The sequence below is a fragment of the Oncorhynchus kisutch genome, linkage group LG28 (genome assembly GCF_002021735.2).
Source record: "Oncorhynchus kisutch isolate 150728-3 linkage group LG28, Okis_V2, whole genome shotgun sequence".
NCBI lineage: Eukaryota > Metazoa > Chordata > Actinopteri > Salmoniformes > Salmonidae > Oncorhynchus > Oncorhynchus kisutch.
The window spans coordinates 18,000,477-18,026,414 of record NC_034201.2 but is presented as its reverse complement, the minus strand read 5'-3'; the positions used below and the strand labels follow the sequence as shown (position 1 = coordinate 18,026,414).

General features: G+C 41.5%; 3 protein-coding genes across 4 annotated transcripts; 1 reads left to right on the top strand and 2 right to left on the bottom strand.

Moving 5' to 3' along the window:
- Positions 1 to 313: 313 nt before the first annotated feature.
- hsd20b2 (hydroxysteroid (20-beta) dehydrogenase 2) lies at positions 314 to 10,425 on the top strand. Its single transcript, XM_031808575.1, has 11 exons — positions 314 to 395; positions 2,403 to 2,449; positions 2,576 to 2,651; positions 2,770 to 2,880; positions 4,668 to 4,735; positions 6,505 to 6,549; positions 6,817 to 6,851; positions 6,950 to 7,031; positions 9,432 to 9,497; positions 9,608 to 9,757; positions 9,904 to 10,425. Exons 1-11 carry the CDS (start codon positions 314 to 316, stop codon positions 10,039 to 10,041), a joined length of 900 nt encoding a protein of 299 aa, XP_031664435.1. The 3' UTR covers positions 10,042 to 10,425.
- A 52-nt stretch (positions 10,426 to 10,477) lies between these two features.
- LOC109875638 (solute carrier family 12 member 9-like) lies at positions 10,478 to 20,192 on the bottom strand. Of its 2 annotated transcripts, XM_020468029.2 has the most exons (15): positions 20,076 to 20,192; positions 19,381 to 19,644; positions 19,021 to 19,155; positions 18,244 to 18,381; positions 17,749 to 18,048; positions 17,430 to 17,537; positions 16,737 to 16,848; positions 16,436 to 16,593; positions 16,234 to 16,316; positions 16,012 to 16,136; positions 15,646 to 15,838; positions 13,508 to 13,682; positions 13,061 to 13,207; positions 12,763 to 12,846; positions 10,478 to 12,580 (listed from the first exon to the last, which is right to left on the bottom strand). In XM_020468029.2, exons 2-15 carry the CDS (start codon positions 19,580 to 19,582, stop codon positions 12,348 to 12,350), a joined length of 2,193 nt encoding a protein of 730 aa, XP_020323618.1. In that variant the 5' UTR covers positions 19,583 to 19,644; positions 20,076 to 20,192; the 3' UTR covers positions 10,478 to 12,347. The 2 variants fall into 2 exon arrangements, with proteins under 2 accessions (XP_020323618.1, XP_020323615.1); XM_020468026.2 differs by having other exon boundaries at positions 10,478 to 12,846.
- Positions 20,193 to 23,058: 2,866 nt separating this feature from the next.
- LOC109875670 (zinc finger protein 467) lies at positions 23,059 to 25,938 on the bottom strand. Its single transcript, XM_020468086.2, has 2 exons — positions 24,459 to 25,938; positions 23,059 to 24,362 (listed from the first exon to the last, which is right to left on the bottom strand). Exons 1-2 carry the CDS (start codon positions 25,081 to 25,083, stop codon positions 23,623 to 23,625), a joined length of 1,365 nt encoding a protein of 454 aa, XP_020323675.1. The 5' UTR covers positions 25,084 to 25,938; the 3' UTR covers positions 23,059 to 23,622.

Below are 25,938 nucleotides of genomic sequence, written 5' to 3'. Positions count from 1 at the left end.
ACTTAAGTATATTTTTGCAGTTACACTGATTTTCACAGGAAGCTATAAACTGTAGTATTTGTATAGCCAGAGCTCTATATATAATGACAATATGACCATGTCTCCGCCCTAACAATGGGAGTCATTGTCCCAAATGCTGGAAGGCAGGCGACAAACTCAGGTCCAAAATAAACCCATAGAAATTTATTGGGCATTTTTGGGCCAGAGTAAAACCTCTCGCTTCGCATTTTCCTCTTTGGTATTGCTCTTGTGGAGGACGATGATTACGGTGCGGAAAAAGCGTCATACTGCTTTTGCCTATTGATTTGCTGAGATGACGCACCAGGAAATATTCCTGACCAATGCGCCGATTAGATCAAGATTCTTGGGCGGAGCGTTGTTCGTTGTATGTCTAAGTAAGCATGTTCATTTCTACTATAAAACCAGCCAAAGTTCATATTTTTGAAGAACTGTCTGCTGAAGTGTGAGTGAAATTTGCCCAGACATGGATACTGTATCAGACTCGATGCTTGTGTGGGGATTGGTGTTCATAGGTGGCTTCACAGTGCTGTATTACATGCTAAAATGGTCCTGGATTTGCTGGTGTGGATTCAGAGTGTATGTGCTGTCAAAAGTTTGGCAAACTGATTTAAAGGCATATGGACAATGGGCAGGTAAGGTAGGCTACATGTTATGTAAAGGAAGCTATTTTTACAGTAGACTGATATTTGTTTATTTATGAAAATAAATGCATTCTCTTTTTAGTCATAGTGATGGCTATTTTACATGATTCTTTAGACATTCTCTACAAGATAAAAACAAATTACTACAGTAGACTGAGGGTGGGTAAAACCAACATGGATTAACTCTTAAACTGGGTTAAATCAAGGTTTATCTATTAATCTTGTTGCACCAAATGTTAAACCTAGTTTTAAATGAATCCTAGTTAAATTACATCATTCCTCTAATCTACGTTTAGTTTTCACTTTAAACCTAGATGAATTGTAAACCTGTTGCTAAATGAATTTAAAAAATTATATACATTTAGATTGGAGATTAATTCTAAACTGCCACTTGAGGTGGTTTAACTGATAAAATGACAGCATATCTACTGCGGAGAGACCAAAAGGAGTTCCTCAGAGAATAATTAGAGACCTGTTGAGTTTTCTGATAATTAACTCATTAGTAGGCTATTTACGTGCCCATTTTGTACAACAATTGAATTGGGGTTTATGATATGCCCAGCCTTGGTACGAATGATGATGTTATGCAACATGCTGTAACGGGCCTGACAACGGTAACATTGTAGTGAAGTAGTGTTAACGTTAGTTTTAACATGCATTATAGGCATTGCTATTTAACAGTTATTTATGCTTACTAAATATTGGTGGGTCAAGTTGTCCGTCGTCATCATAGGGGTTATGGAGAGGGGCAAACTGCTGAGCAATCATCTCGCATATCTTCTGGGAGAGAGGATCAATTCCATTGGACGGAGGTCCCCCTCCGGTCTGAAATAGCCCCCGCCTCTCCTCTGCCGCATCCTTTTTGGCTTTCGCCTTTAATTGTTTTCCAGCACGCTTTCATCCAATTTGGGTCCCTCTTCTCTTTAATCCGTGCCGATCCATTACATTTGTCGCATAAAATGGCCCAGGCGTCTTCCTTCTTTTTGACAGTCGTGTTGTCTGTCTTTATATCCTCCAGTATGTTCCTAAATTCCTCCATCAGCTCCGACAATAGTTTTTTTTTCATAAGCTGAGAAATTTGAACTTCTTTGACGTGCCATGATCAGGTGGCTAGCGGACAAATAATAAATGGGTCATTAACGTTAAGTAATTACAATAATAAATAATACAAAAAAACAAAACCTAGATTAATTTAAACCATGTTGGTGCAACCCACCCGGAGTGTATCATGTTTCCCCTGTGCACCTTACCCTAGCCCTGTTCAATGGAAGACTGAGAGAGGCAGGTCACATTCCACTTTACAGCTCACTATTTTGCCCTGTGCACAAGACGATATCTGCTGTTAGGTGGAACAGGATTTGTGTGGGCAATGGTCCACTTCAGTCTCAATTGGATACTTAACTTTCCTGTTGGTTATTGCAGCACATCTTTTTACATTTTTGGCAGCAGTTGGAGAAAAGTTGTTGCCAGTGCTTGACAAAGGCCACTATAAAACAATTTTACAAGTATCTGATGACAAACGATAGTATGCTTCCACCGAGCAGACCATGATAGCAGCATTCCTGTCAGCATTGTGAAAGAAAGGAATGTTCCTCCATCCTGCAGTCATACCCAGTGTCCGACCTGACCTCTCTCAGAGACCTCTCACTGCAGAGGATGAGGAGACACAACAATAGTAGTAATATGTAATTATGGAAGTCTGCGGACTAACTAATTCTGACCATGATCTCCTTTCTACAGTTGTCACAGGGGCTACCTCAGGGATTGGCAAAGCTTACGCAAATGAGGTGAGTCTTTACTGATTCTCGCTTGTGTACAGACGAGATTGAAGCATGCATAAGCATGTAATTCAAGTGCTTTGTAAAATGAGTGTTTACTCACGTAACAGTTGCCTTTCTTCCTGGACACTACAGTTGGCCAGAAGAGGTCTGGACATTGTACTGGTCAGCCGGTCAAAAGATAAACTCCACATTGTCGCCAAGGAGATTGGTGAGTGAAGGGCTGAGATGGAAAAACATAATTAAATGAAGAGTTGAGGTACAAAAGATCAATATGCAAATGTAATTGTCCCTTTATATGAAATTGTACATCAATATGTTTGTTCCAGAGAGCCAACATGGACGCCAGACCCAGATCATCCAGACAGACTTCACAGAGGGCCATGACATCTACCCTGCTATAGCTGAGGCACTACGGGACCTGGACATAGGCATCCTGGGTAGGGAACCAATGGCAATGATATATAGGAGGAAGAGAACAAGGAGTCAAAAAGGGAACGACAATCAGGAAATGAGAAAGGAACTAAAGCTAGTCTGCAATTAAATGTAGAATGTGCTCTTATTACCATCAACATACAGTGCCTTCAGAAAGTATTCATACCCCCACATTGTGTTGTGTTACAGCCTGAATTCAAAATTGATTTGAAAAAAACACAATACCCCATGATGACAAAGTGAAAACATGTTTTTAGAAATGTTTGCAAATGTATTGAAAATAAAATACAGAAATATCTCATTTACATAAGTATTCACACCCCTGAGTCAATACATGTTAGAATCACCATTGGCAGCGATTATAACATTTAGTTTTTCTGGATAAAATCTCTAAGAGCTTTGCTCACTTGGAATGTAAAATATTTGCACATTTAAAAAATTCTTCAAGTTCTGTCAAGTTGATTGTTGATTATTGCTAGACAGCCATTTTCATGTCTTGCCATAGATTCTCAAGCCGATTTTAAGTCAAAACCGTAACTAGGCCACTCATGAATATTCAATGTCGTTTTGGTAAGCAACTCAAGTGTGTTTGAGGTTATTGTCCTGCTGAAAGGTGAATTTGTCTCCCAGTGTCTGTTGGAAAGCAGAATGAACCAGGTTTTCCTCTAGGATTTTGCCTGTGCTTAGCTCTATTCTGTTTATTTGTGTTCCATAAAAAAAACTCCCTAGTCTTTGCCAATGATAAGCATACCCATAACATGATGCAGCCACCATGATGCTTGAAAATATGAATAGTGGTACTGAGTGATGTGTTATGTTGGATTTACCCCAAACAACACTTTGTATTAAGGACAAAAAGTTCATTTCTTTGCAACATGTTTTGCAGTTTTACTTTAGTGCCTTATTGCAAACAGGATGCATGCTTTGTAATATTTTTATTCTGTACAGGCTTCCTTCTTTTCACTCTCATTTAGGTTAGTATTGTGGAAAAAGTACAATGTTGTTGATCCATCCTCAATTTTCTCCTATCACAGCTCCTTAAACTCTGTAACTTGTTTTAAAGTCACCATTGGCCTCATAGTGAAATCTCTGAGCTGTTTCCTTTGTCTCCAGCAATGGAGTTAGGAAGGACGCCTGTATCTTTGTAGTGACTGGGTGTATTGATACACCATCCAAAGTGTAATTAATAACTTCACCATCCTCTAAGGGATATTCAATGTCTGCTTTTTAAAAATGTTCACCCATCTACCAATAGGTGCCCTTCTTTGCGAGTCATTATGAAAAGCTCCCTGGTCTTTGTGGTTGAATCTGTTGTTCTAAATTCACTGCTCAACTGAGGGAACTTACAGATAATTGTATTTGTGGGGTATAGGGATGAGGTAGTCATTCAAAATCATGTTAAACACTATTATTTCACACAGAGCTCGTGCAACTTATTATGACTTGTTAAGCACATTCTTACTCCTGAACTTATTTAGGCTTGTCATTACAAAGGGGTTGAATACTTATTGACTTGAGACATTTCAGATTTTCATTTTTAATGAATTTGTAAACATTTCTAAAAACATAATTCAATTTTGACGTTATGGGGTATTATGTGTAGGCCAGTGACAACACATCTCAATTTAATCCATTTTAAATTCAGGCTGTAACACAACAAAATGTGGGGAAAATCAAGGGGTGTGAATACTTTCTCAAGGCACTGTAGCTTTTCTCTCTTTCAATGAATGTTAGTAGTGAAATGTAATAATCAATTACATAAAAAATATATTCTGACACTCCTCATTTACAGTTAACAATGTAGGCATGAACTATTCTGACAAGTTGGTACATTTCCTGGACATTCCCAACCCTGAGCAGGTAGGATTCACACACACCCCCACTCACATTAATGGTCTATGTATACAGTTGAAGTCGGAAGTTTACATACACTTGGGTTGGAGTCATTAAAACTTGTTTTTCAACCACTCAACAAATTTCCTGTTTAACAAACTATAGTTTTGGTATTATCTACATTGTGCTTGATAAGTACATTTTCCAACAATTGTTTACAGACAGATTATTTCACTTATAATTCACTGTATCACAATTCCAGTGGGTCAGAAGTTTACATACACTAAGTTGACTGTGCCTTTAAACAGCTTGGAAAATTCCTGAAAACAATGTCACAGCTTTAGAAGCTTCTGATAGGCTAATTAACATCATTTGAGTCATTTGGAGGTGTACCTGTGGCTGTATTTCCTTCAAACTCAGTGCCTCTTTGCTTGACATCATGGGAAAATCAAAAGAAATCAGCCAAGACATCATAAAAAAAATTGTAGACCCCCACAAGTCTGGTTCATGCTTGGGAGCAATTTCCAAACGCCTGAAGATACCACGTTCATCTGTACAAACAATAGTATGCGAGTATAAACACCATGGGACCACGCAGCCGTCATACCGCTCAGGAAGAAGATGTGTTCTGTCTCCTAGAGATTAACGTACTTTGGTGCGAACAGTGCAAATCAATTCAAGGTCAACAGCAAAGGACCTTGTGAAGATGCTGGAGGAAACAGGTACAAAGTATCTATATCCACAGTCCTATATCGACATAAACTGAAAGGCCACTCAGCAAGGAAGAAGCCACTGCTCCAAAACCGCCATAAAAAAGCCAGACTACAGTTTGCAACTGCACATGGGGACAAAGATCGTACTTTTTGGAGAAAGGTCTTCTGGTCTGATGAAACAAAAATGGAACTGTTTGGCCATAATGACCATTGTTATGTTTGGAGGAAAAAGGAGAGATGCTTGCAAGCCGAAGAACACCATCCCAATCATGAAGAATAGTGGTGGCAGCATCATGTTGTGGGGGTGCTTTGCTGCAGGAGGGACTGGTGCACTTCACAAAATAGATGGCATCATGAGGCAGGAAAATTATGTGAATGTATTGAAGCAACATCTCAAGACATCAGTCAGGAAGTTAAAGCTTGGTCGCAAAAGGGTCTTCCAAATGGACAATGACCCCAAGCATACTTCCAAAGTTGTGGAAAAATGGCTTAAGGACAACAAAGTCAAGGTATTGGAATGGCCATCACAAAGCCCTGACCTCATCCTATAGAACATTTTTGGGCAGACCTGAAAGTGTGTGCGAGCAAGGAGGCCTACAAACCCGACTCGGTTACACCAGCTCTGTCAGGAGGAATGGGCCAAAATTCACCCAACTTATTGTGGGAAGCTTGTGGAAGGCTACCTGAAACGTTTGACCCAAGTGAAACAATTTAAAGGCAATGCTACCAAATACTAATTGAGTGTATGTAAACTTTTGACCCACTGGGAATGTGATGAAATAAATAAAAGCTGAAATAAATCATTCTCTCTACTATCATTCTGACATTTCACATTCTTAAAATAAAGTGGTGATCCTAACTGATCTAAGACAGGGAATTTTTACTAGGATTAAATGTCAGTAATTGTGAAAAACGAAGTTTAAATGTTTTTGGCTAAGGTGTATGTAAACTTCCGACTGCAACTGTATATATCATGTTTTGTGTGCCATTTTGATTCTAACAAGGTAATAATGTACTATGGTTTGATTTAAAACTTCAGTTAATAGTTGAGTTAATTTGTGTTTTCATTCCTCCCTAACACAGAGAACCACCCAGGTGATCAACTGTAACATCCTCTCTGTCACCCAGGTGAGATGATCTGTCAGGACTTATAGACTCCCTCTGTGACGTTCTATGCATGGTCCATGTCTTGGTTTATGTTTCTAAACTAGTCTATACAAAGTCATAGCTTTTAATATTTGGTCATTATGTGAAAAATATAATGCTAACATTTAGGAGATTAACGTTGGTGTTGTTGAACATGATGATCATGATGCGGATGGTGATGGGGTGAAAGAGGATTCTGGTGATTATGGAGATGTTGGTGATGGTACTGATGGTGTTATCATTCCTCAGATGACCAGACTGGTTCTCCCACGCATGGTTTCAAGGTACATATGCATCATGGTGATGTCAATGAAACGTGAATCTTATTAATGATTTCAATCTATGGAATTGTCCCTTTATTTACCTGTCCTGTCTTTCCCAGAGGGAACGGTCTGATCATCAACATGTCTTCAGAGGCAGGTGCTCAGCCACAACCCATGCTGTCTCTCTACTCCGCCACCAAGGTGCCACTCCCTTTCACTTAACTTTCTCTCACTCAAGCATACACAATTCACCACTAATCATAGAATGGAATGTGGCTGTTTAGTTTTCATCACCAAGACATCAATCAATTGTCAGCTCAAGCTATCTCTAGTAAAAACCCATGTCCTCGACACCCAGACTAGCTGCAGGAAGCTAGAGTAACCATGAAAACACAGCATTAGTAGGACAGAAATGTCTTACTGTTGTTAAGTATATATTGTCAACTATTAAAATCAAACAAATCAGGTGAATACGTAATTCCTCTCACGGAAATTAACACTCAATTCTCTGGCAACAGCTTTGGTGGACATTTCTGCAGTTAGTATGCCAATTGCACACTGTCTCAACTTGAGACATCTGTGGCATTGTGCTGTGTGACAAAACTGCACATTTTAGAGTGGCCTTTTATTGGCCCAGGCACAAGGTGCACCTGGGTAATGATCATGCTGTTTAATTAGCTTCCTGATATGCCACACCTGTCAGGTGGATGGACAATCTTGGCAAAGGAGAAATGCTCACTAACAGGGATGTAAACTAATTTGTGCACAAAATTTGAGAGAAATAAGCATTTTGTGCGTATGGAAAATGTCTGTGATCTTTTATTTGAGCTCATGTACCATGGGACCAACACTTTAGTTTTTTGTTCAGTGCATACACAGTTGAAGTCAGAAGTTTACAAACACTTAGGTTGGAGTCATTAAAACTCATTTTTCAACCACTCCACAAATTTCTTGTTAACTATTATTATTATTATTAATTATTTCACTTATAATTCACTGTATCACAATTCCAGTGGGTCAGATGTTTACATATACTAAGTTGACTGTGCATTTAAACAGCTTGGAAAATTCCAGAAAACAATGTCATGGCTTTAGAAGCTTCTGATAGGCTAATTGACATCATTTGAGTCAATTGGAGGTGTACCTGTAGATGCATTTCAAGGCCTACCTTCAAACTCAGTCCCTCTTTGCTTGACATCATGGGAAAATCAAAAGAAATCAGCCAAGACCTCAGGAAAAAAAATGGTAGACTTCCACAAGTCTGGTTCATCCTTGGGAGCAATTTCCAAATGCCTGAAGGTACCACGTTCATCTGTACAAACAATAGTACACAAGTAATAACACCATGGGACCACGTAGCCGTCATACCGCTCAGGAAGGAGACGCGTTCTGTCTCCTAGTTACTTTGGTGCGAAAAGTGCAAATCAATCCTAGAACAACAGCAAAGGACCTTGTGAAGATGCTGGAGGAAACAGGTACAAAAGTATATATATCCACAGTAAAACGAGTCCTATATCGACACAACCTGAAAGGCCGCTCAGCAAGGAAGAAGCCACTGCTCCAAAACCGCCATAAAAAAATCCAGACTACAGTTTGCAACTGCACATGGGGACAAAGATCGTACTTTTTGGAGAAAGGTCCTCTGGTCTGATGAAACAAAAATAGAACTGTTTGGCCATAATGACCATTGTTATGTTTGGAGAAAAAGGGAGGGATGCTTGCAAGCCGAAGAACACCATCCCAACCATGAAGTATGGTGGTGGCAGCATCATGTTGTGGGGGTGTTTTGCTGCAGGAGGGACTGGTGCACTTCACAAAATAGATGGCATCATGAGGAGATTAATTATGTGGATATATTGAAGCAACATCTCAAGACAGGAAGTCAGGAAGTTAAAGCTTGGTCGCAAATGGGTCTTCCAAATGGACAATGACCCCAAGCATACTTCCAAAGTTGTGGCAAAATGGCTTTAAGGGCAACAAAGTCAAGGTATTGCAGTGGCCATCACAAAGCCCTGACCTCATCCTATATAATTTTTTGGGGCAGAACTGAAAAAGCATGTGCTAGCAAGGATGCCTACAAACCTGACTCAGTTACACCAGCTCTGTCAGGAAGAATGGGCCAAAATTCACCCAACTTATTGTGGAAAGGTTGTGGAAGGCTACCTGAAACGTTTGACCCAATTAAACAATTTAAAGGCAATGCTACCAAATACTAATTGAGTGCATGTAAACTTCTGACCCACTGGGAATGTGATGAAAGAAATAAAATCTGAAATAAATCTCTACTATTATTCTGACATTTCACATTCTTAAAATAAAGTGGTGATCCTAACTGATCTAAGACAGGGAATTTTTACTAGGATTAAATGTCAGGAATTGTGAAACTGAGTTTAAATGTATTTGGCTAAGATGTATATAAACGTCCGACTTCAACTGTATATGCCATTCAGCAGATGCTTTTGTCCAAAGCGACTTACAGTCCTGCATGCATACATTTTACATACGGATGGTCCAGGAATCAAACCCACTATCCTGGTGTTGTCAGTGACATGCTCGATAACAGCTACAGAGGATCAATGTTATCCATTCTTTTCTTGGCAGATTTTTGTGACATATTTTTCCAGATCTCTGAATTCAGAATACAAGTCACAGGGAATAACAGTTCAGGTAAAATACTTTAAGAATTTTGTATCACATGCACTCCTGTTACAGTATCCTTCCTTGCATCTTTGTGTTTCTTCCAATCGCTTGTGCTTTCTTAATTTCCGCTCCTTTAGTGTGTGGCTCCCTTTATGGTGTACACTAACATGACCCACAACTTGCCACCCAACCTGTTGTTGAAGAGTGCCAGTGCTTTTGCCCGTGAAGCTCTGAACACAGTGGGTCACTCTAGCTACACCAGCGGCTGTGTCTCTCACGCTCTTCAAGTAGGAACTCCTCTTATCCACTCAAATATTCAAAACAAACTACTCTATAATGTTTTTGTTACCTTAGCCTAAAATGAGCCATGCAGAATATACTAGACTATTTTATGTGATTGTAAATATCTCGGTCTCTCTTTGCCATCTCACAGAACATTGCTCTGTCCATTTTCTTCCCTGATTGGCTACGCCTTTCATCCTACTGTGTGAAGCAGACAGAGAAATTTGCACAGAGCATGGAGAAGAAAATTGATGAAATGACAGAACTTTCTGCAAGCAAAGAGGACTAAGGAGTGCAAAGGAGGTTGCTACTGAAACGTTTGTGGTGCTTTAGAGGTCATATTGGAAATTGATATGAGAAGTTTTACTTCATATGTAGAGAACTAATTGATCAATGTTACTGTTTTTACATTGACTGCCATTGAACGGTATTGGTTATAGGAAAGAGATTGTGTAATGTTGATGTGATGGAAACAAGCTGACCCCAAATCCATCATGAACTATATAGCCTGAGTGCAGCAGAGTATGATCTGTGGGAGACTCTCAAACAGGCTTCTATAGTACATATTAGCTATATACTTATTAGGGATATAGACTACAACACTAAGTGAATGGTGGAACATATGCATGTTCTGGTTGATTTGGACATTTAACATAGTACAATGTTTGGTATCAACCGTCACATTTTTGTGATCTCGATTTTCTTAAAAATAAATAGAAAGACAATTACTTTTGTTTATTTTATTGCCTTTTGCCAACCCATTCACAAATGACTGTCAAATTGTTGTTACTGAGTAACATATGTGTAAAGGAAACAGTATGTTATAAAAACACATGTTTAATGTAATTATTTTGGTTTTTGACATTTTCTATTGAGTCATTTGCTTGGACAGAGTCCTTATTAACTCACAAGCAACCTGTCTGGCACTCACTGATCAGTCCACAGACTCTAGAGAACAGTCTGTGTGGCACAACCTGAGAACAGTACATGGATTCTGAGCAGAGTCAGAAATATACAGTAACTTCTTAGGACTGTAAAGAGGAAACTATTTCTGCTTAAGCACAAACATCCCACCACAAGTTGTGAAATGTGTAAGCTTTCATATAGTGCCAACTACATGCCTCTAAATTAGTAAAAAGTTTTCATAGATACCAAACTCCATGCAGTAACATTCTGTTTCCAAAATCTGTACATAAGAAAAGCATAGCAAGACAGCATAAAAATATAAGTAACAAATGAATGGCATGATCCTTAGCATTTGGTATAAGGGTGATGCATTATAAATTAGACTAAATACATCAGCAATCCATATTTAGTCTGCCTGCCAGTGGCTTAATGCTTGTGTATTATGACAATATTGCCAAGCATTAGGCACTAATGTAGTTCATAGCGGTTTCAGGAAGTTTGAATTCATGTTCCATCATGGACCACATAGTAGTCTGAAGAAGCAGCATTTCAAGCACGACCAATTGGTGAGTGACCCAAAATCCTAAGAGATCATTTGGTCCAAAGACACTCGTGAGCTCTCCCAAACTGGGTCACAATCTGAAGAGAAATACACTGGGGAAAGGGCTCAATGGAAAGCGATTGTACCAGCATCAAATAACAAAAAAGAACACAAGGAACACAACATTCTAATTTCCATAGCTAGTTAGCATATGTTACCCTTTCTGTATTTCAGAATCCATTTTCCCTCCATCACCATTCAACCTATCATATGATTCTTCTTTGGTCCTGTGCCGCAGAACAGACCATTTGATCTACTGACATGTAACATTCACTCACACTGAATGTGTCACTCTCAGGCCACACGGTCAATTCCAGAGCGGAGGTTTTTTATGAAAACTACATCTGCTATATCAGGCACAACATAAATGCATTTATATTATTACCCAACCAACACAAAGGCATGAGACAAGTACTCCATTAAATTACAGTTAACAAATAAATATATTACAGAAAGTAGGTAGGTACCACTATGACTGACTAGGTGTTGAATGTGTTCATTTGAGAAATGAGTGGATGTGTCAATGAGTTACAATACAAGGTGTGAAACTACATACCCAGGGAACAGAGCTATACATACAGGTCCCGTTGTGTAGTGTGCCTGTGTTTATTTTCTAACTAAAAAGTATGTTATGTAAAGTAGCTCATATTATAAACATTTAGACTGCCCTTTCTATCATGTTCAGGATCAAGTTAATTACATGACATTTTGATCCCATAAACACAGAGTGACACACTCAAAGCTCAGTGCACGTGACTGGGGTGAGACCATGAATCAAGAGGGTTGGGCCTAAACCATAAGTCACAGCTTCCAACTGACTGAGATATTTGTGTGATTGGCTGGAGTGAGCAGGGGGGCGTGGTAAATACAGGAAGCGGACAGCAGCCTCAGCACTGTGCTCCATCAGCATCCTGTTGACTGCAGACTGGAAGTCCTCTGAAAGGGCCTGGGCCGGCTTCGTCAGGCCCTCCAGCTCTGGGTCCTGTGTCTGTTTCTGTCCGTAGAGCTGCACCACAGAGTCCCAGGGCACTATCTTGATGGAGGCCCTGATCCTCAGCTTCCTCAACAGCTCCCGGTAGGTCTCCTCTTTAACCACCCAACCCTGGTCGCTGGACTCTGCCTCCACACACAGGAATATTCTCATTCTGGCATGGCGCCATCTGCTGGCCATGTTGAGAACACACGCCATCTGCAGCAGGAAGAGACTGCACACGTCCACGGAGGCTGCAGACGTGCTGCTCGGCTGCAGCAGGTTGAGGGGCCACACGTCGATGATCCTCGCGGCCCCGTCCATCTTGGTCCCCATGCCCTCTCCCTGCAGCTGGAAGAAATAGCGGCCAAGACACACGTTCTTACTCATCTTGATGGCATCCGAGATGATTCCCACATACTCCTCTGACGTGAGCCAGCGTGGGCTCTCCACATGGCGGACCGGGGGGAAGTGGGCTTGCAGAGAGGGCAGATCCACCCCAAAATCATCCCCTCCAGACCCTTTTGACTCACAGAAGGCAGGGTCTTGGAGGAAGTAGTCCTCAGGGGTGCAACTGTCGTAGAACCCCAAGACCAGAGTGTTGGGCTTCATGCCGCCTTGAAGAGATAAGAGTGGAGGAGGATAATCAAATGCACTAAAAAGTATATTGCTTGACGGGTAAAACTGTTTTATGTTCCATTTTCCAAAGTAGTAATATTATAATGAATATGTCGTGTCAATACTCTTCCCGACACCGTTGTGTGTCAAGAGGAGAAATCAACAGGACAACAATACGACCCAGAATGGTAAGCAGGAGGATATGTAACTCACCCAGGCCGGTGATACGGAGCAGATGCTGTGTTCCCTGCCTCACAGAGGGGGACAGAGTCAGATCCACGAAGGCCTTCACCCCCAGCTTATCCACCAGACTCAGCCAGAAGTTATACTGCTGCTGGACAGGGTCAGAGGGCAGGGTGTCTGAAACACAGATGAGATGCTGGCCGAGTGACTGGACTGCCTTGATTCCCAAACAAAAGAAGAGCCTGACTAGTTTCCATAAAATGTTCAATGAATTGTCTATGAATAGAAATGTCATATTTCTAGGAATATCACACTTACTGTAGATTACAGTTACTGTTACAGTTACAGTTACTGTAGATTACTACAAATAGTAGAAGCTTTAGGTTTCATGTGGTCATAAACATGACAAGCATTTATTGTAAGTCAATCACGATTCCGCTGGCACCAGAACTCCCGTCACCATCCATATAATATTACCCAGATCTCCCAGCTTCACGTGTCCGAGAACAAACAGCCCGCCCTTCTTCAACTGGTTGACAAAGTTGATGAGCTGGCAGGAGGAGCGAGGGTTGGCCACCATCAGCAACACCTGGGGCCTCCAGAACTTCACATGGTCCTTCCTCACGTCCAGCATCAGCAGATACTTACGCACCTACAGGAGAGGTGGAATGGGTGGAAACCAGATTCAAAGCATCAAGTATGACAGCAGTGACACACCCCAGGGTCCTGTTAAGTAGGAAACAGCGTAGAAAAACATTTTGCATCAGAAAATGAAAACCTGTTTTCTAAATTGGACAAGTTCAGGTAGTTCTTCCCCATTGCAAAATATTTTCTCTACTGAACACGACCCAGGAATTGGCCCATACAGTGGGGCAAAAAAATATTTAGTCAGCCACCAATTGTGCAAGTTCTCCCACTTAAAAAGATGAGGCCTGTAATTTTCATCATAGGTACACTTCAACTATGACAGACAAAATTGGATTTTTTTTTCTCCAGAAAATCACATTGTAGGATTTAATGAATTTATTGGCAAATTATGGTGGAAAATAAGTATTTGGTCACTGACAAACAAGCAAGATTTCTGTCTTTCACAGACCTGTAACTCCTTCTTTAAGAGGCCTCTCCGTCCTCCACTCGTTAGCTGTATTAATGGCACCTGTTTGAACTTATCAGCATAAAAGACACCTGTCCACAACCTCAAACAGTCACACTCCAAACTCCACTATGGCCAAGACCAAAGAGCTGTCAAAAGACACCAGAAACAAAATTGTAGACCTACACCAGGCTGGGAAGACTGAATCTGCAATAGGTAAGCAGCTTGGTTTGAAGAAATCAACTGTGGGAGCAATTATTAGGAAATGGAAGACCTACAAGACCACTGATAATCTCCCTCGATCTGGGGCTCCACGCAAGATCTCACCCCGTGGGGTCAAAATGATCACAAGAACGGTGAGCAAAAATCCCAGAACCAAACGGGGGGACCTAGTGAATGACCTGCAGAGAGCTGGGACCAAAGTAACAAAGCCTACCATCAGTAACACACTACGCTGCCAGGGACTCAAATCCTGCAGCGCCAGACGTGTCCCCCCTGCTTAAGCCAGTACATGTCCAGGCCCGTCTGAAGTTTGCTAGAGAGCATTTGGATGATCCAGAAGAAGATTGGGAGAATGTCATATGGTCAGATGAAACCAAAATATAACCTTTTTGGTAAAAACTCACCTCGTCGTGTTTGGAGGACAAAGAATGCTGAGTTGCATCCAAAGAACACCATACCTACTGTGAAGAATGGGGGTGGAAACGTCATGCATTGGGGCTGTTTTTCTGCAAAGGGACCAGGACGACTGATCCATGTAAAGGAATGAATGAATGGGGCCATGTATTGTGAGATTTTGAGTGAAAACCTCCTTCCATCAGCAAAGGCATTGAAGATGAAACGTGGCTGGGTCTTTCAGCATGACAATGATCCCAAACACACCACACGGGCAACAAAGGAGTGGCTTCGTAAGAAGCATTTCAAGGTCCTGGAGTGGCCTAGCCAGTCTCCAGATCTCAACCCCATAGAAAATCTTTGGCGGGAGTTGAAAGTCCGTGTTGCCCAGCAACAGCCCCAAAACATCACTGCTCTAGAGGAGATCTGCATGGAGGAATGGGCCAAAATACCAGCAACAGTGTGTGAAAACAAAGGGTATATAAAAGCATTGAGAAACTTTTGTTCTTGACCAAATACTTACTTTCCACCATAATTTGCAAATAAATTCATTAAAAATCCTACAATGTGATCTTCTGGATTTCTTTTCTTCTCATTTTGTCTGTCATAGTTGAAGTGTACCTATGATGAAAATTACAGGCCTCTATCATCTTTTTAAGTGGGAGAACTTGCACAATTGGTGGCTGACTAAATACTTTTTTGCCCCACTGCATGGGCCAGTTCCTGGGTCGTGTTCAGTAGAGAAAATATTTTGCAATGGGGAAGAACTACCTGAACTTGTCCAATTTAGAAAACAGATTTTCATTTTCTGATGCAAAATATTATTCTACGCTGTTTCCTACATTTTTGCCCCACTGTAAGTGTGTGTTTGTATGTACTGGCACAAGTCTGTGTGTGGTGTGGGTACCTGATGAAAGATGAGAGCCTGGCTGATGTATCCCCAGCTGCTGGTTGGTGATCTGTAGTGCAGGAAAAGCAACAGCAGTAAGAGGAGGACGATGCTGGCTGAGGAGTAGACCGGGTTAATGACGAACATCATCACCAGACAGCTTAGGATGCCCAGCAGACATGTGTGCCAGGAGAACACCTGGAAAGTGGGCCTGGTGAAGACAGGGAGACAGGTAAAACAGGTGAAAGATGGGTGAAAACTGGACATTGGTCAAAAGTATTCTAGTTAAACACTACTTCACTAAGGACAGCATCATCACACAATGAGGTCAATGTCTTCTTTTTTTATAACAGATTGTACAGCATGATGCTAGTGTTTGATTACCTGAAGTTGGGGGCCGATGCCCACTCCAGAGCCAGACAGGCCAGGTCGACAGCAGCATAGGCCAGCAGGTAAAATACTGTCACCAGGCCAGCTATGGCATTAAGCTGGCCTGCAAACACCACACACTACACAGTCACACCAAAGACACAAGTCTCAGAGGCTGTAGAATATTAAAAGTAGTACTGCATAGCTAAATACAATACACCCATCGCTTCTCCTCACCTGTGCCAACCCCCAGGTGTAGAGCACTGCCACCCATGGGTTGCCTGAGCTGGATGTGATAGCAGCAGGAGCCAATGGAAAACCTATGGGTAACACAACATCAAAGCATGCTCCTTATTTTATATTCAACAAAAACATGTCCTTTACTCTGTTGCAGAAATAGCCTGTCTTTTAATGTGAAACTTGTTCAACAACATCTTACCAAAGAGTTGGTCCAGTGCGAGGGCGTGGAGGATCCGGGACGCCCCAATCAGAGAGCACATGGCTGCTGATAGGGCGGAACAGTAGATCCCAATGGTGACAAATGGAGGCCAGATGTTTATACGCTGGAAGAACCCGTAATCCTGAGCCAACAGGGTCCTAAACAAGACATTCATTAGTTGGCTCTATTAAACTACATTGTTTCAGTATGATTAATATGCAGGTATTCAATTATGAGAAAATTAGATAGGTGACAGAGTTCCAACCATTCCAAGCCTCAATAACAGCCCATCCATTCAGACCTTTCACATGTGGAGCTGGCCAGGATGAAGAGCAAGACATAGACTATGAAGGTATAGAGGACTGCAATAATGGTGCCTTTGGGAATGGCAGCACTGGGGTTCTTCAGCTCTCCTACAGACAACAGATTGAGGGGAAGATGGTGGAACATGTCAAGTTTGAGTCTTACGTGAAGCTTAAATGAGATGTGAAGTAATGGAGGGCAATTCCATAGTAACACAATTATGCTAAGACTCAGATTTATCACTTTAAAATGTATACCAAACAAAAACACATTGATTTCCAAGTTGAACAAAACACAAGACTACTTTTAACAATTTCCATAGAAAATTGTACAACTGTGCAGATGTAGCAAAATGCTTGTGCTTCTAGTTTGACAATGCAGTAATATCTAACAAATTCACAATGACTCCTTTACATTTTTATGTATAAAGTAATGAATAAGAAGATGTACATATATAAACATGATCATTGTGTGTAGAGTTGTAAACTTTGAAATCAATGGTTTTTTTTGGCATACATTTTAAAGTAAAACAAAATTGGAGTCTCAGCGTAATTGGTTACCGTGGATTTGCCCTGGAACTAAAAGATTCCATTACCTTGATTCAGAATGCATATGGAAAGTTGTTCATGACAACTATTTGTAGTTGTAATATCCACCAGCTGGCATGAGTTTTAATGTGTGTGGACAGTACCTGACATGTTGGCTCCGGCCATGATTCCGGTGCAGCTGGTGAACATGACAGCGAACACGGTGGCGAATGACATGACTTTACCAGTGCTGTAGTCCACAGTGTAGCCCGCTAAGGATAAGAAAGAGGAAGAACACTATTTCTACAACAGCTCTCTCAAACCATAAAACTAACGACTTTTTACACATCCAGTTCAACTTCCCTATCAAGGCTTACTATAACTAGAATGCATCTGAAATAGCACCCTGTTCCCTATACAGTGTACCTAAGTACTATCGCACCGTCCGTCCCTGACCTTTGACCCCAGGCAGCCAGTACTCACAGCCCAGGTTGTCCTTCAGCGTGGTGCCGTTGAAGCCTGTGTAGCTGGCATTGTAGGTGAGGGTCTCGTTGCCAGGGCCCTGGTGGGTGATGAGGAACTTTAGGGGCGTGGTCAGCGCCAGGGGGCTGATGTAGATGGACAGAAGGGAGATGGTCACCACCAGCAGGATGAGGAAGGAGGTGCGGGCGAAGATGTGGGCGCCCACTAGGCACACCATCAGAACCAGCAGGAGAACTATGGAAGAGTACAGCACTGTGTACCAGTAGCCCTGGGGAAGCACTCGAAACGCAGAGGAGGACGCTGAGGTGGGAGTGGGACACAGAAGTTGATAAGATGTCAGATGGACACATGGTGGAATGACTCCTTTGAATGCATGAGGCACCAATCTTCTAAGAAACATTCAGTAGATTTTTTTTTAAGCAGTACCACAAAACATGGCATGCATGCTAGGAATTATAAGTATTGGGCTTTTAATTATAGAATGTCAAAACTAACCTGGATCCTGACCAAATATGTCAAGTAGTGCCTCTACCAGACCAAGCACATACACTCCACATGCACACACTTTGGCCAGGAAGAACATGAGGCCAATGCTTCCTCCAAACTCTGGGCCCAAAGATCGACTAATCATGACTGGCAGACAATAGGTCAAGGGGTTAAATATCACTGATCTGGAGTGAATCATGTGGTTTTAAAACTATGAGCAGGCAAAAGTCAGCATAGCAACCTGCTCAGTTGGTTAAATCATATGATGCACACAGGGCTGGACTAATGCATTCCGGGGCACCTACCTCCAGGGCCCCCAAAAAATATTTTGGGGAAAACACAAAACACCTGGAGGTCGGGGGCCTCGGGGCATGTCCCCTTCGTGTCTGTTATCTGGGCCTGGATGCATCAGATGATGGTTTATTTAGTTTATTAGGATCCCCATTAGCTGTTGAACATGCAGTAGCTACTCTTCTTGGGGTCCACCATGTCTTTACCGTGTCCAGATGTCATCAGAAACGGTTATCTTTTTGACTACAAAACATAGAATCCCGCCATTTTCACAATGTTGGGTTGGTGTTGGAGATTATGAAAATGATGTTCAAATCGTGGTGAAATTTCCCTTAAAGATAAGGGCTAGAATTACTGTAAAGACTGTGGCATCAGATTGAATAGTAAAAGCATAGCTGTTTTAAACTGCACTAATACTTAAGAGGAATAAAAAAATACTTGCTAAAAAAAAATATATGTTTTTGGGGGGTGAGAACAAATCGGTGTTAAGGATACAATAGGCCCCACCTCCCTGCACAGCACCGTTGGTGGAAATAGCACAGATGGACAAGATGGTGAGGGAGATAATGGTGTAGGCTACAAGCAGCATCACAAGACCCTGCAAGAGCCCCGCATGACCAACCACAAACCCTATAGGAGACATCATTACACAGTATTAGTCTTGTTACAGGACCACAATATATTAACCTAATGCATGCACAGTTACACACACTTTTAAAAAAAATAATCTAGCATAGCTTGAAGCCAACAGCAGTTTCTGACCATCAGCAAGCATCACTGCACATCGCTATGTAAATAAATTCCACATTCACAGCCTATATTTGTAGTTGTCTGACATCTAGATGCTGCACTCACCAGTTCTGAGGAAGAGAACAATGCTAAACATGGAGAGGACAGTGGGCACCATCACCCCGAAGAAGGTGTTGAGCTTTCGAGGTACAGCATTAGGAGTGCTGGCCTCCCCAGTGCCCTCTGACACCCCTATGCCACACACTGCATTGTCTGCTGACAGACCACATACCCCATGGGCGAGGAGGGGTGTGTGTTCATTAGACATGGCTTTCAGCAGAAGCGTTTTGTTTTTAGATGGTTCAGACGTCCCCTGAACCTTTTGTAACCCTGTTAAATGGAGTCATTATTTGTATAAGTTCGTAGCAATGCTGACAATAGGACATATTCCTGAAAACACAGTATGGCTTTATATTTACAACAAAAAAAATCAGGTTCAAATAGAAGGGGCGAGCGGAGGGTTTTAAATAAAACTATGAGCCACCAGAAAAGCATCAGACATTCTACATAAACATGATGCTTCAAGGTCATGCAACGTTAAGAGTTGCGCGATTGTATCGAATTGATGTTTAATTTTATGTATCCACAAAGGGGAAGTGAAACGGCGATACACAGCGGTTCTCAGCGAGGTCATTCTACAATTCAACCTCGCAATTCCGTAAACTTGTAGTTTGACTAATGATAAAACATTTGTTTATTGTGTTGTTTGCTTTGCGATAATGCCGTATGGTAGGTATAGCCAGATGAAAACAGAAACTCACCTAAACTCCGTCAGCAAGAATCAGCGCGCGCACTTCCGCTTGTTAAAAACCTCCTCACTCTGTCTCTGTGACTGCCCGCTTATTAGTTCACAGCTAAATGATGACGTAATTTAACAGCATTAACACATGCGTGTTTTGTTAGTTAATAGTTGATTTTAGTAGATTTGAAAACTACTGGCCATGGGTAGCATAGGCGACATACATATGATCCAATAGCGCATAAGATATGAAACATAAATGCCTAAATCTAAACAGATGTAATTCAAATGTACATATGTATTCTACATATGGCCATAGACATTGAGCAGCTTGCAGATATGATGCTGTCTCCTTGCCGCCTCTATTTGTTCGGTGCAGGTCACGGGACAGTATAAACTGTTCATGTGACTGTCAAAAAGGGGGAGGGTGAAAATACCACAAATATATGTCATGAATGATTAGAGCCCTGTGTTTTGCGCAATCATGTGACATGCTTGGATTTTAATCTTTAGTTTTATTAATCACATGGTACCCTTTTTCTTATGTCAGATGGTCCACCACCATCCATAGACAACTGCTTAAATTTTGGGTGTAATTCTCATCTGGGGCCCTGTGTTTAGTCACGATTGTACAAAACACAGGGCCCCAGATGATCAAAGCCAGACAGCAAAGATGGGGTGTATAGTTCTCTGCATCTTGTAATCTGTAGAAAATATTGTAATAACTATATTTAAGATTATGAATAAACTTGGTGTCTTGGGTCCCTTTCAGAAGTTGTTTTTCAAAAGGATCTGACCCTTTTCCCTCAATGTTCACCTAAAATGACATACCCAAATCTAACTGCCTGCAGCTCAGGACCCGAAGCAAAGATATGCATATTCTTGATACCATTTGAAAGGAAACACATTACATTTGTGGAAATGTGAAATTAATGTAGGAGAATATAACACATTAGATCTGTTAAAATATCTTGTACCATCATCTTTGAGATGCAAGAGAAAGGTCCTAATGTATTATTCCACCCCATTTAGGTGTTGGCCACTAGATGGCAGCAGTGTATGTGTAACGTTTTAGACTGATCCAATGAACCATTGCATATATGTTCAAAATGTTGTGCCTAATTGGTTTATTATTACATTTTCAAAGTTCATAATGTTGTACTCTCCTCAAACAATTGCATGGTATTCTTTCACTGTAATAGCTACTGTAAATTGTACAGGATAGTAAAATTAACAAGAATTTAAGATTTCTGCCCATATCAGATACAGTTGAAGTCGGAAGTTTACATACACTTAGGTTGGAGTCATTAGTTTTCAACCACTCAACACATTTCTTAATAACAAACTATAGCTTTGGCAAGTCAGTTAGGACATCTACTTTGTCCATGACACAAGTAATTTTTCCAAAAATGGTTTACAGACAGATTATTTCACTTATAACTCAGTATCATATCTCCAGTGGGTCAGAAGTTTTCATACACTAAGTTGACTGTGCCTTTAAACAGCTTGAAAAATTCCAGAAAATAATGTTGTGGCTTTAGAAGCTTCTGATAGGCTAATTGACATAATTTGAGTCAATTGGAGGTGTATCTGTGGATGTATTTCAAGGCATACCTTCAAACTCAGTACCTCTTTGTTTGATATCATGGGAAAATCAAAAGAAATCAGTTAAGACCTCAGAAAAAAAATTCTAGACCTCCACAAGTCTGGTTCATCCTTGGGAGCAATTTCCAAATGCCTGAAGGTAGGACGTTCATCTATACAAACAATAGTACACAAGTATAAACACCATGGGACCACGTAGCCGTTATAGCAATCAGGAAGGGGACATTCTGTCTCCTAGAGATGAACGTATTTTGGTGCGAAAAGTGCAAATCAATCCCAGAACAACAGCAAAGGACCTTGTGAAGATGCTGGAGGAAACAGGTACAAAAGTATCTATATCCACAGTAAAACGAGTCCTACATCAACATAACCTAAATGTCCGCTCAGCAAGGAAGAAGCCACTGCTCCAAAACCTCCATTAAAAAGCCAGACTATGGTTTGCAATTGCACATGGGGACAAAGATCGTACTTTTTGGAGAAAGGTCCTCTGGTCTGATGAAACAAAAATAGAACTGTTTGGCCATTATGACCATCATTATGTTTGGAGGAAAAAGGGGGAGGCTTGCATGCCGAAGAACACCATCCCAACCGTGAAGTACGGGGGTGGCAGCATCATGTTGTGGGGGTGCTTTGCTGCAGGAGGGACTGGTGTACTTCACAAAATAGATGGCATCATGAGGAGATTAATTATGTGGATATATTGAAGCAACATCTCAAGACATCAGTCACGAAGTTAAAGCTTGGTCGCAAATGGGTCTTCCAAATGGACAATGACCCCAAGATACTTCCAAAGTTGTGGCAAAATTGCTTAAGGACAACAAAGTCAAGGTATTGGAATGGCCATCACAAAGCCCTGACCTCAAACCTATAGAAAATGTGTGGGCAGAACTGAAAATGCGTGTACGAGCAATGAGGCCTACAAACCTGACTCAGTTACACCAGCTCTGTCAGGTGGAATGGTCCAAAATTCACCCAACGTATTGTGGGAAGTTTGAGGAAGGCTACCCGAAAAGTTTGACCCAATTAAACAATTTAAAGGCAACGATACCAAATACTAATTGAGTGCATGTAAACTTCTGACCCACTGGGAATGTGATGAAAGAAATAAAAGCTGAAATAAATCACTATTATTTTGACATTTCACATTCTTAAAATAAAGTGGTGATCCTAACTGACCTGACAATGAATTTTTACTAGGATTAAGTGTCAGGAATTGTGGAAAAACTGAGTTTAAAATGTATTTGGGAAAGGTGTATGTAAACTTCAGACTTCAACTGTATGTCTATGGCCTGGGATTTTTTTTGTTGTTACTTAGAACCTCATGCTAATCACATTAGCTCAACCATCCCGCAGGGAGGGAAACACATATCCCAAAGAGGTTAAACAAAATAATCAAATAATACTGTGAAAGTGTCACTTTTTATTGGTAAATTGGCAAAAACTTTATGTAAATGCATTGCTGTTCAAAATGAACAGGCCAACTCACACAGTTCCATATAAAAACAATACACCAGAATAATAATTTAAAATGCATATCACTTCCTTGTTATGGGCTATTTATGGCATTAAACTGTTGATAATGGCAATGTGATACCAACAAAAACACACCAATGATTTCTGCATTGTGATCCCAACTCAGCTCAAGTATTCTGTATTTCCATTTTATACAAAAAAATCATATTTTTAAAGTAAATGGAAATCAACCCTTGATGCAAAATGGCTGTATGAACCTTTCCAGGTGGAATCTGCAAACCTCTCATATCTATGACAACATAATGAACACCCTTTTATGCCAATGAAGAAAATTGTGAACAAGTAGAAAAGTGAATAAATATGACTCTATACACAATCAGCTTGTCTACATTGTCAATTTAATAATATTAACTTTAGATTAGGATGACCTTAACACAAATAATCACATTTATCAAATGTGTGTGTATGAATGTGTACCAAATCCATCCTGATCAGGAATCCAGGGACTGTGAGTGGTGGTGTGGCCATGTGTAGGAGGGCCCTGCTTGAATTAAAGACAGTGATGGGTGGGGTGTGGTGGGAGAAGGTGAGTGGGTCAGCCTGTGCTTCTTGAGCTGGCCCAGCTCCCTGAAACAGCAGCCACACTGGGCACAGCGGTAGGGCCTCTCCCCAGTGTGGATGCGCTGGTGCTTATGCAGACTGTCCAGGTGGCGGAAACGCTTCTCGCAATACCTGCAAGGATATGGCCTCTCACCCGTGTGAATGCGCTGGTGTGTCTTCAGACAGTAGAAGCGACGGAAGCCCCGGCCACACACGTTGCAGCGATGCACCTTATCTGAGCTCTCCCTTCTGACTTCAAAAGCCCCAACAAGACCAGGGCCTTCTACAATAGGTGGGACAAAGCCCATGAAGTTACCATCATTGTCATGGTTATCGATGTGAGTTGGCATCTGTGGCGGCAGTTGTGATGATTCAGGGAGGTGTGACTCCAGCATACTAGGTAACTCAGGGTCGTTTTCAATTTTAACTGTTCCTTTGACTTCTTGCACCTCATCCAGCACCTGGATCAGGCCCAGGTCATTCACATTGCCTGCTGGGTGACTCGGACCCATCTCAAATTCAAAGTTGGTAATAGAGGTTCTGTGAGGGACCTCTACTGCCACTGTATCCCCCTCCTGCTCGTGTGGAATTCTTCTAGAGTCCTCTAATCCACTTGCCCTGACTTTGTACTCTGAAAGAGATGAATGACATCATGACCAGTGAGCAGGAGACTTTTCACTTATTGAGTGCATGCAAGTATTGGTGTCTGTGTCCGGCGTAAGCCTACCTTTCTCTACAACTCCATCATCCGTGATGTAGAATTGATCCTCTGTATCCTCCTCAGTGTGTTGAGGTGAGCTTTCAACCTCTACTTGTGGCGCTTTGGATGTTTGTGAAGAATTGGAGCAAGAGACAGTGGAGGAGGATGTCCGTGTTCCTCTCAAGCTTGAGCTGCTCCTGGGCCATTCATGCTGCACTGTTGGTAAGCAAAGACCTACACTAGGAAGTGACTTCGAAAACTGGGATGGTGTGGATGAGGCTCGAAACGACTTGGGCACACGGGTCGTGCCCCTGTTCAGCATGCTGGATGGACTCTCCGTACCAGGACCTACTGTACCTGATCTAGGATGGTTGTGATTAAGGAGTAAACACTGTTTGATGTTGTTCTCGGCTGCTGTCATGTAGTACCGTACAGCGTTGAGTTCACCCTCCGATAGCTCAAGTCTCTCCCTCAAACTTTGGTTCTCACGATGAGACTCAGCAGCAGCAGTCCGAGCTGCGGTCATTTTGATGCCGACTACTCTGGCAGTTTCCTTTAAAACGGTTTCAACAGCACACCTTACTGCCCGTTCGATGGTCGATGCAAGTTCATATTGGAGGAAAGAGACACTGGCCTCCATCGTCAGACTCATGGTAGTGATTAGCTAGATGGGACGTTTCCCAACAGTTCTAATAAGCAAGCTACAACAAGAGGCTCAGGATTCAGTCCTTGTTTTGTAAGCAAGGTAGCTAGCTAGCAACTGCGTTAGCTACGTAACTCCGCTACTTAGCTAGCTAACGTTAAATGTCCAGCTAGCCGCTCTGGCATGATACACGAGTGACAGTCATTTTAAAGAGTTTTTAAATCAAACCAACTGAACAACTCAATTACTCATACATTGAGTCAACTTGTTTCTCGGATGTTCTTACTCAAAAACGTGGTAATACTTGAGTTAAATGTTTTGCTAGCTCACCTTTCTTCTTCTCTGAGGTTTTATGGCAACCAGGCAGACTACAAATTGTGGTCCACAACTATAAACTGTATTTCCGCCATCTACTGTACGGAGTAGTGAATTTGGGGAAAAAAATATTCCAGGAAAAATTACATATAAAAAAAACAAAAATAAATAATAGCGCATCCCACTCCTTCAGTCACATACCGATCGATATCATATCCCTGCACAGGCTCGGGGGCCTGGGAGAGGGAACATTTGCGGCCAGTAGGCCTAATCCCTGCAATGTTTCAACCGTTTCTTCCTGAAGACCCCAAAACATTTCTGCGCAGATTATGGGCGCGTTCCTCTTCCCAGGCGTTGCTGACGCATACAGCTAACCACGTCATATATTATATCAATCTGGTGCCCGACGGCACAGTCGATGAGGCTAGTAGCGTAGCAAAGTCTATATATTTTTTTATAACTAACCCCATTTTTATAATTGACCAGAGCCTATTGTTTCAAATGGGAGCAAATGAATCATAGTGGGCAGAACAAGCAAGGGGGTGGGCA

What these genes read in the sequence shown, in the direction of transcription:
- LOC109875638 (XM_020468026.2), bottom strand. Translation starts at nt 19,582, where the DNA reads ATGTCTAATGAACACACACCCCTCCTCGCCCATGGGGTATGTGGTCTG. An exon ending in CATATTTGGTCAGGATCCAG is followed by an intron (nt 18,049 to 18,243) that starts GTTAGTTTTGAC and finishes CTCCCACCTCAG; the next exon opens with CGTCCTCCTCTGCGTTTCGA. An exon ending in GCATCGGCCCCCAACTTCAG is followed by an intron (nt 15,839 to 16,011) that starts GTAATCAAACAC and finishes TGTCTTCACCAG; the next exon opens with GCCCACTTTCCAGGTGTTCT.
- LOC109875670 (XM_020468086.2), bottom strand. Translation starts at nt 25,083, where the DNA reads ATGAGTCTGACGATGGAGGCCAGTGTCTCTTTCCTCCAATATGAACTT. An exon ending in TGATGGAGTTGTAGAGAAAG is followed by an intron (nt 24,363 to 24,458) that starts GTAGGCTTACGC and finishes CATCTCTTTCAG; the next exon opens with AGTACAAAGTCAGGGCAAGT.
- hsd20b2 (XM_031808575.1), top strand. Translation starts at nt 314, where the DNA reads ATGACGCACCAGGAAATATTCCTGACCAATGCGCCGATTAGATCAAGA. An exon ending in ACATCCTCTCTGTCACCCAG is followed by an intron (nt 6,550 to 6,816) that starts GTGAGATGATCT and finishes ATCATTCCTCAG; the next exon opens with ATGACCAGACTGGTTCTCCC. An exon ending in CACAGGGAATAACAGTTCAG is followed by an intron (nt 9,498 to 9,607) that starts GTAAAATACTTT and finishes CCGCTCCTTTAG; the next exon opens with TGTGTGGCTCCCTTTATGGT.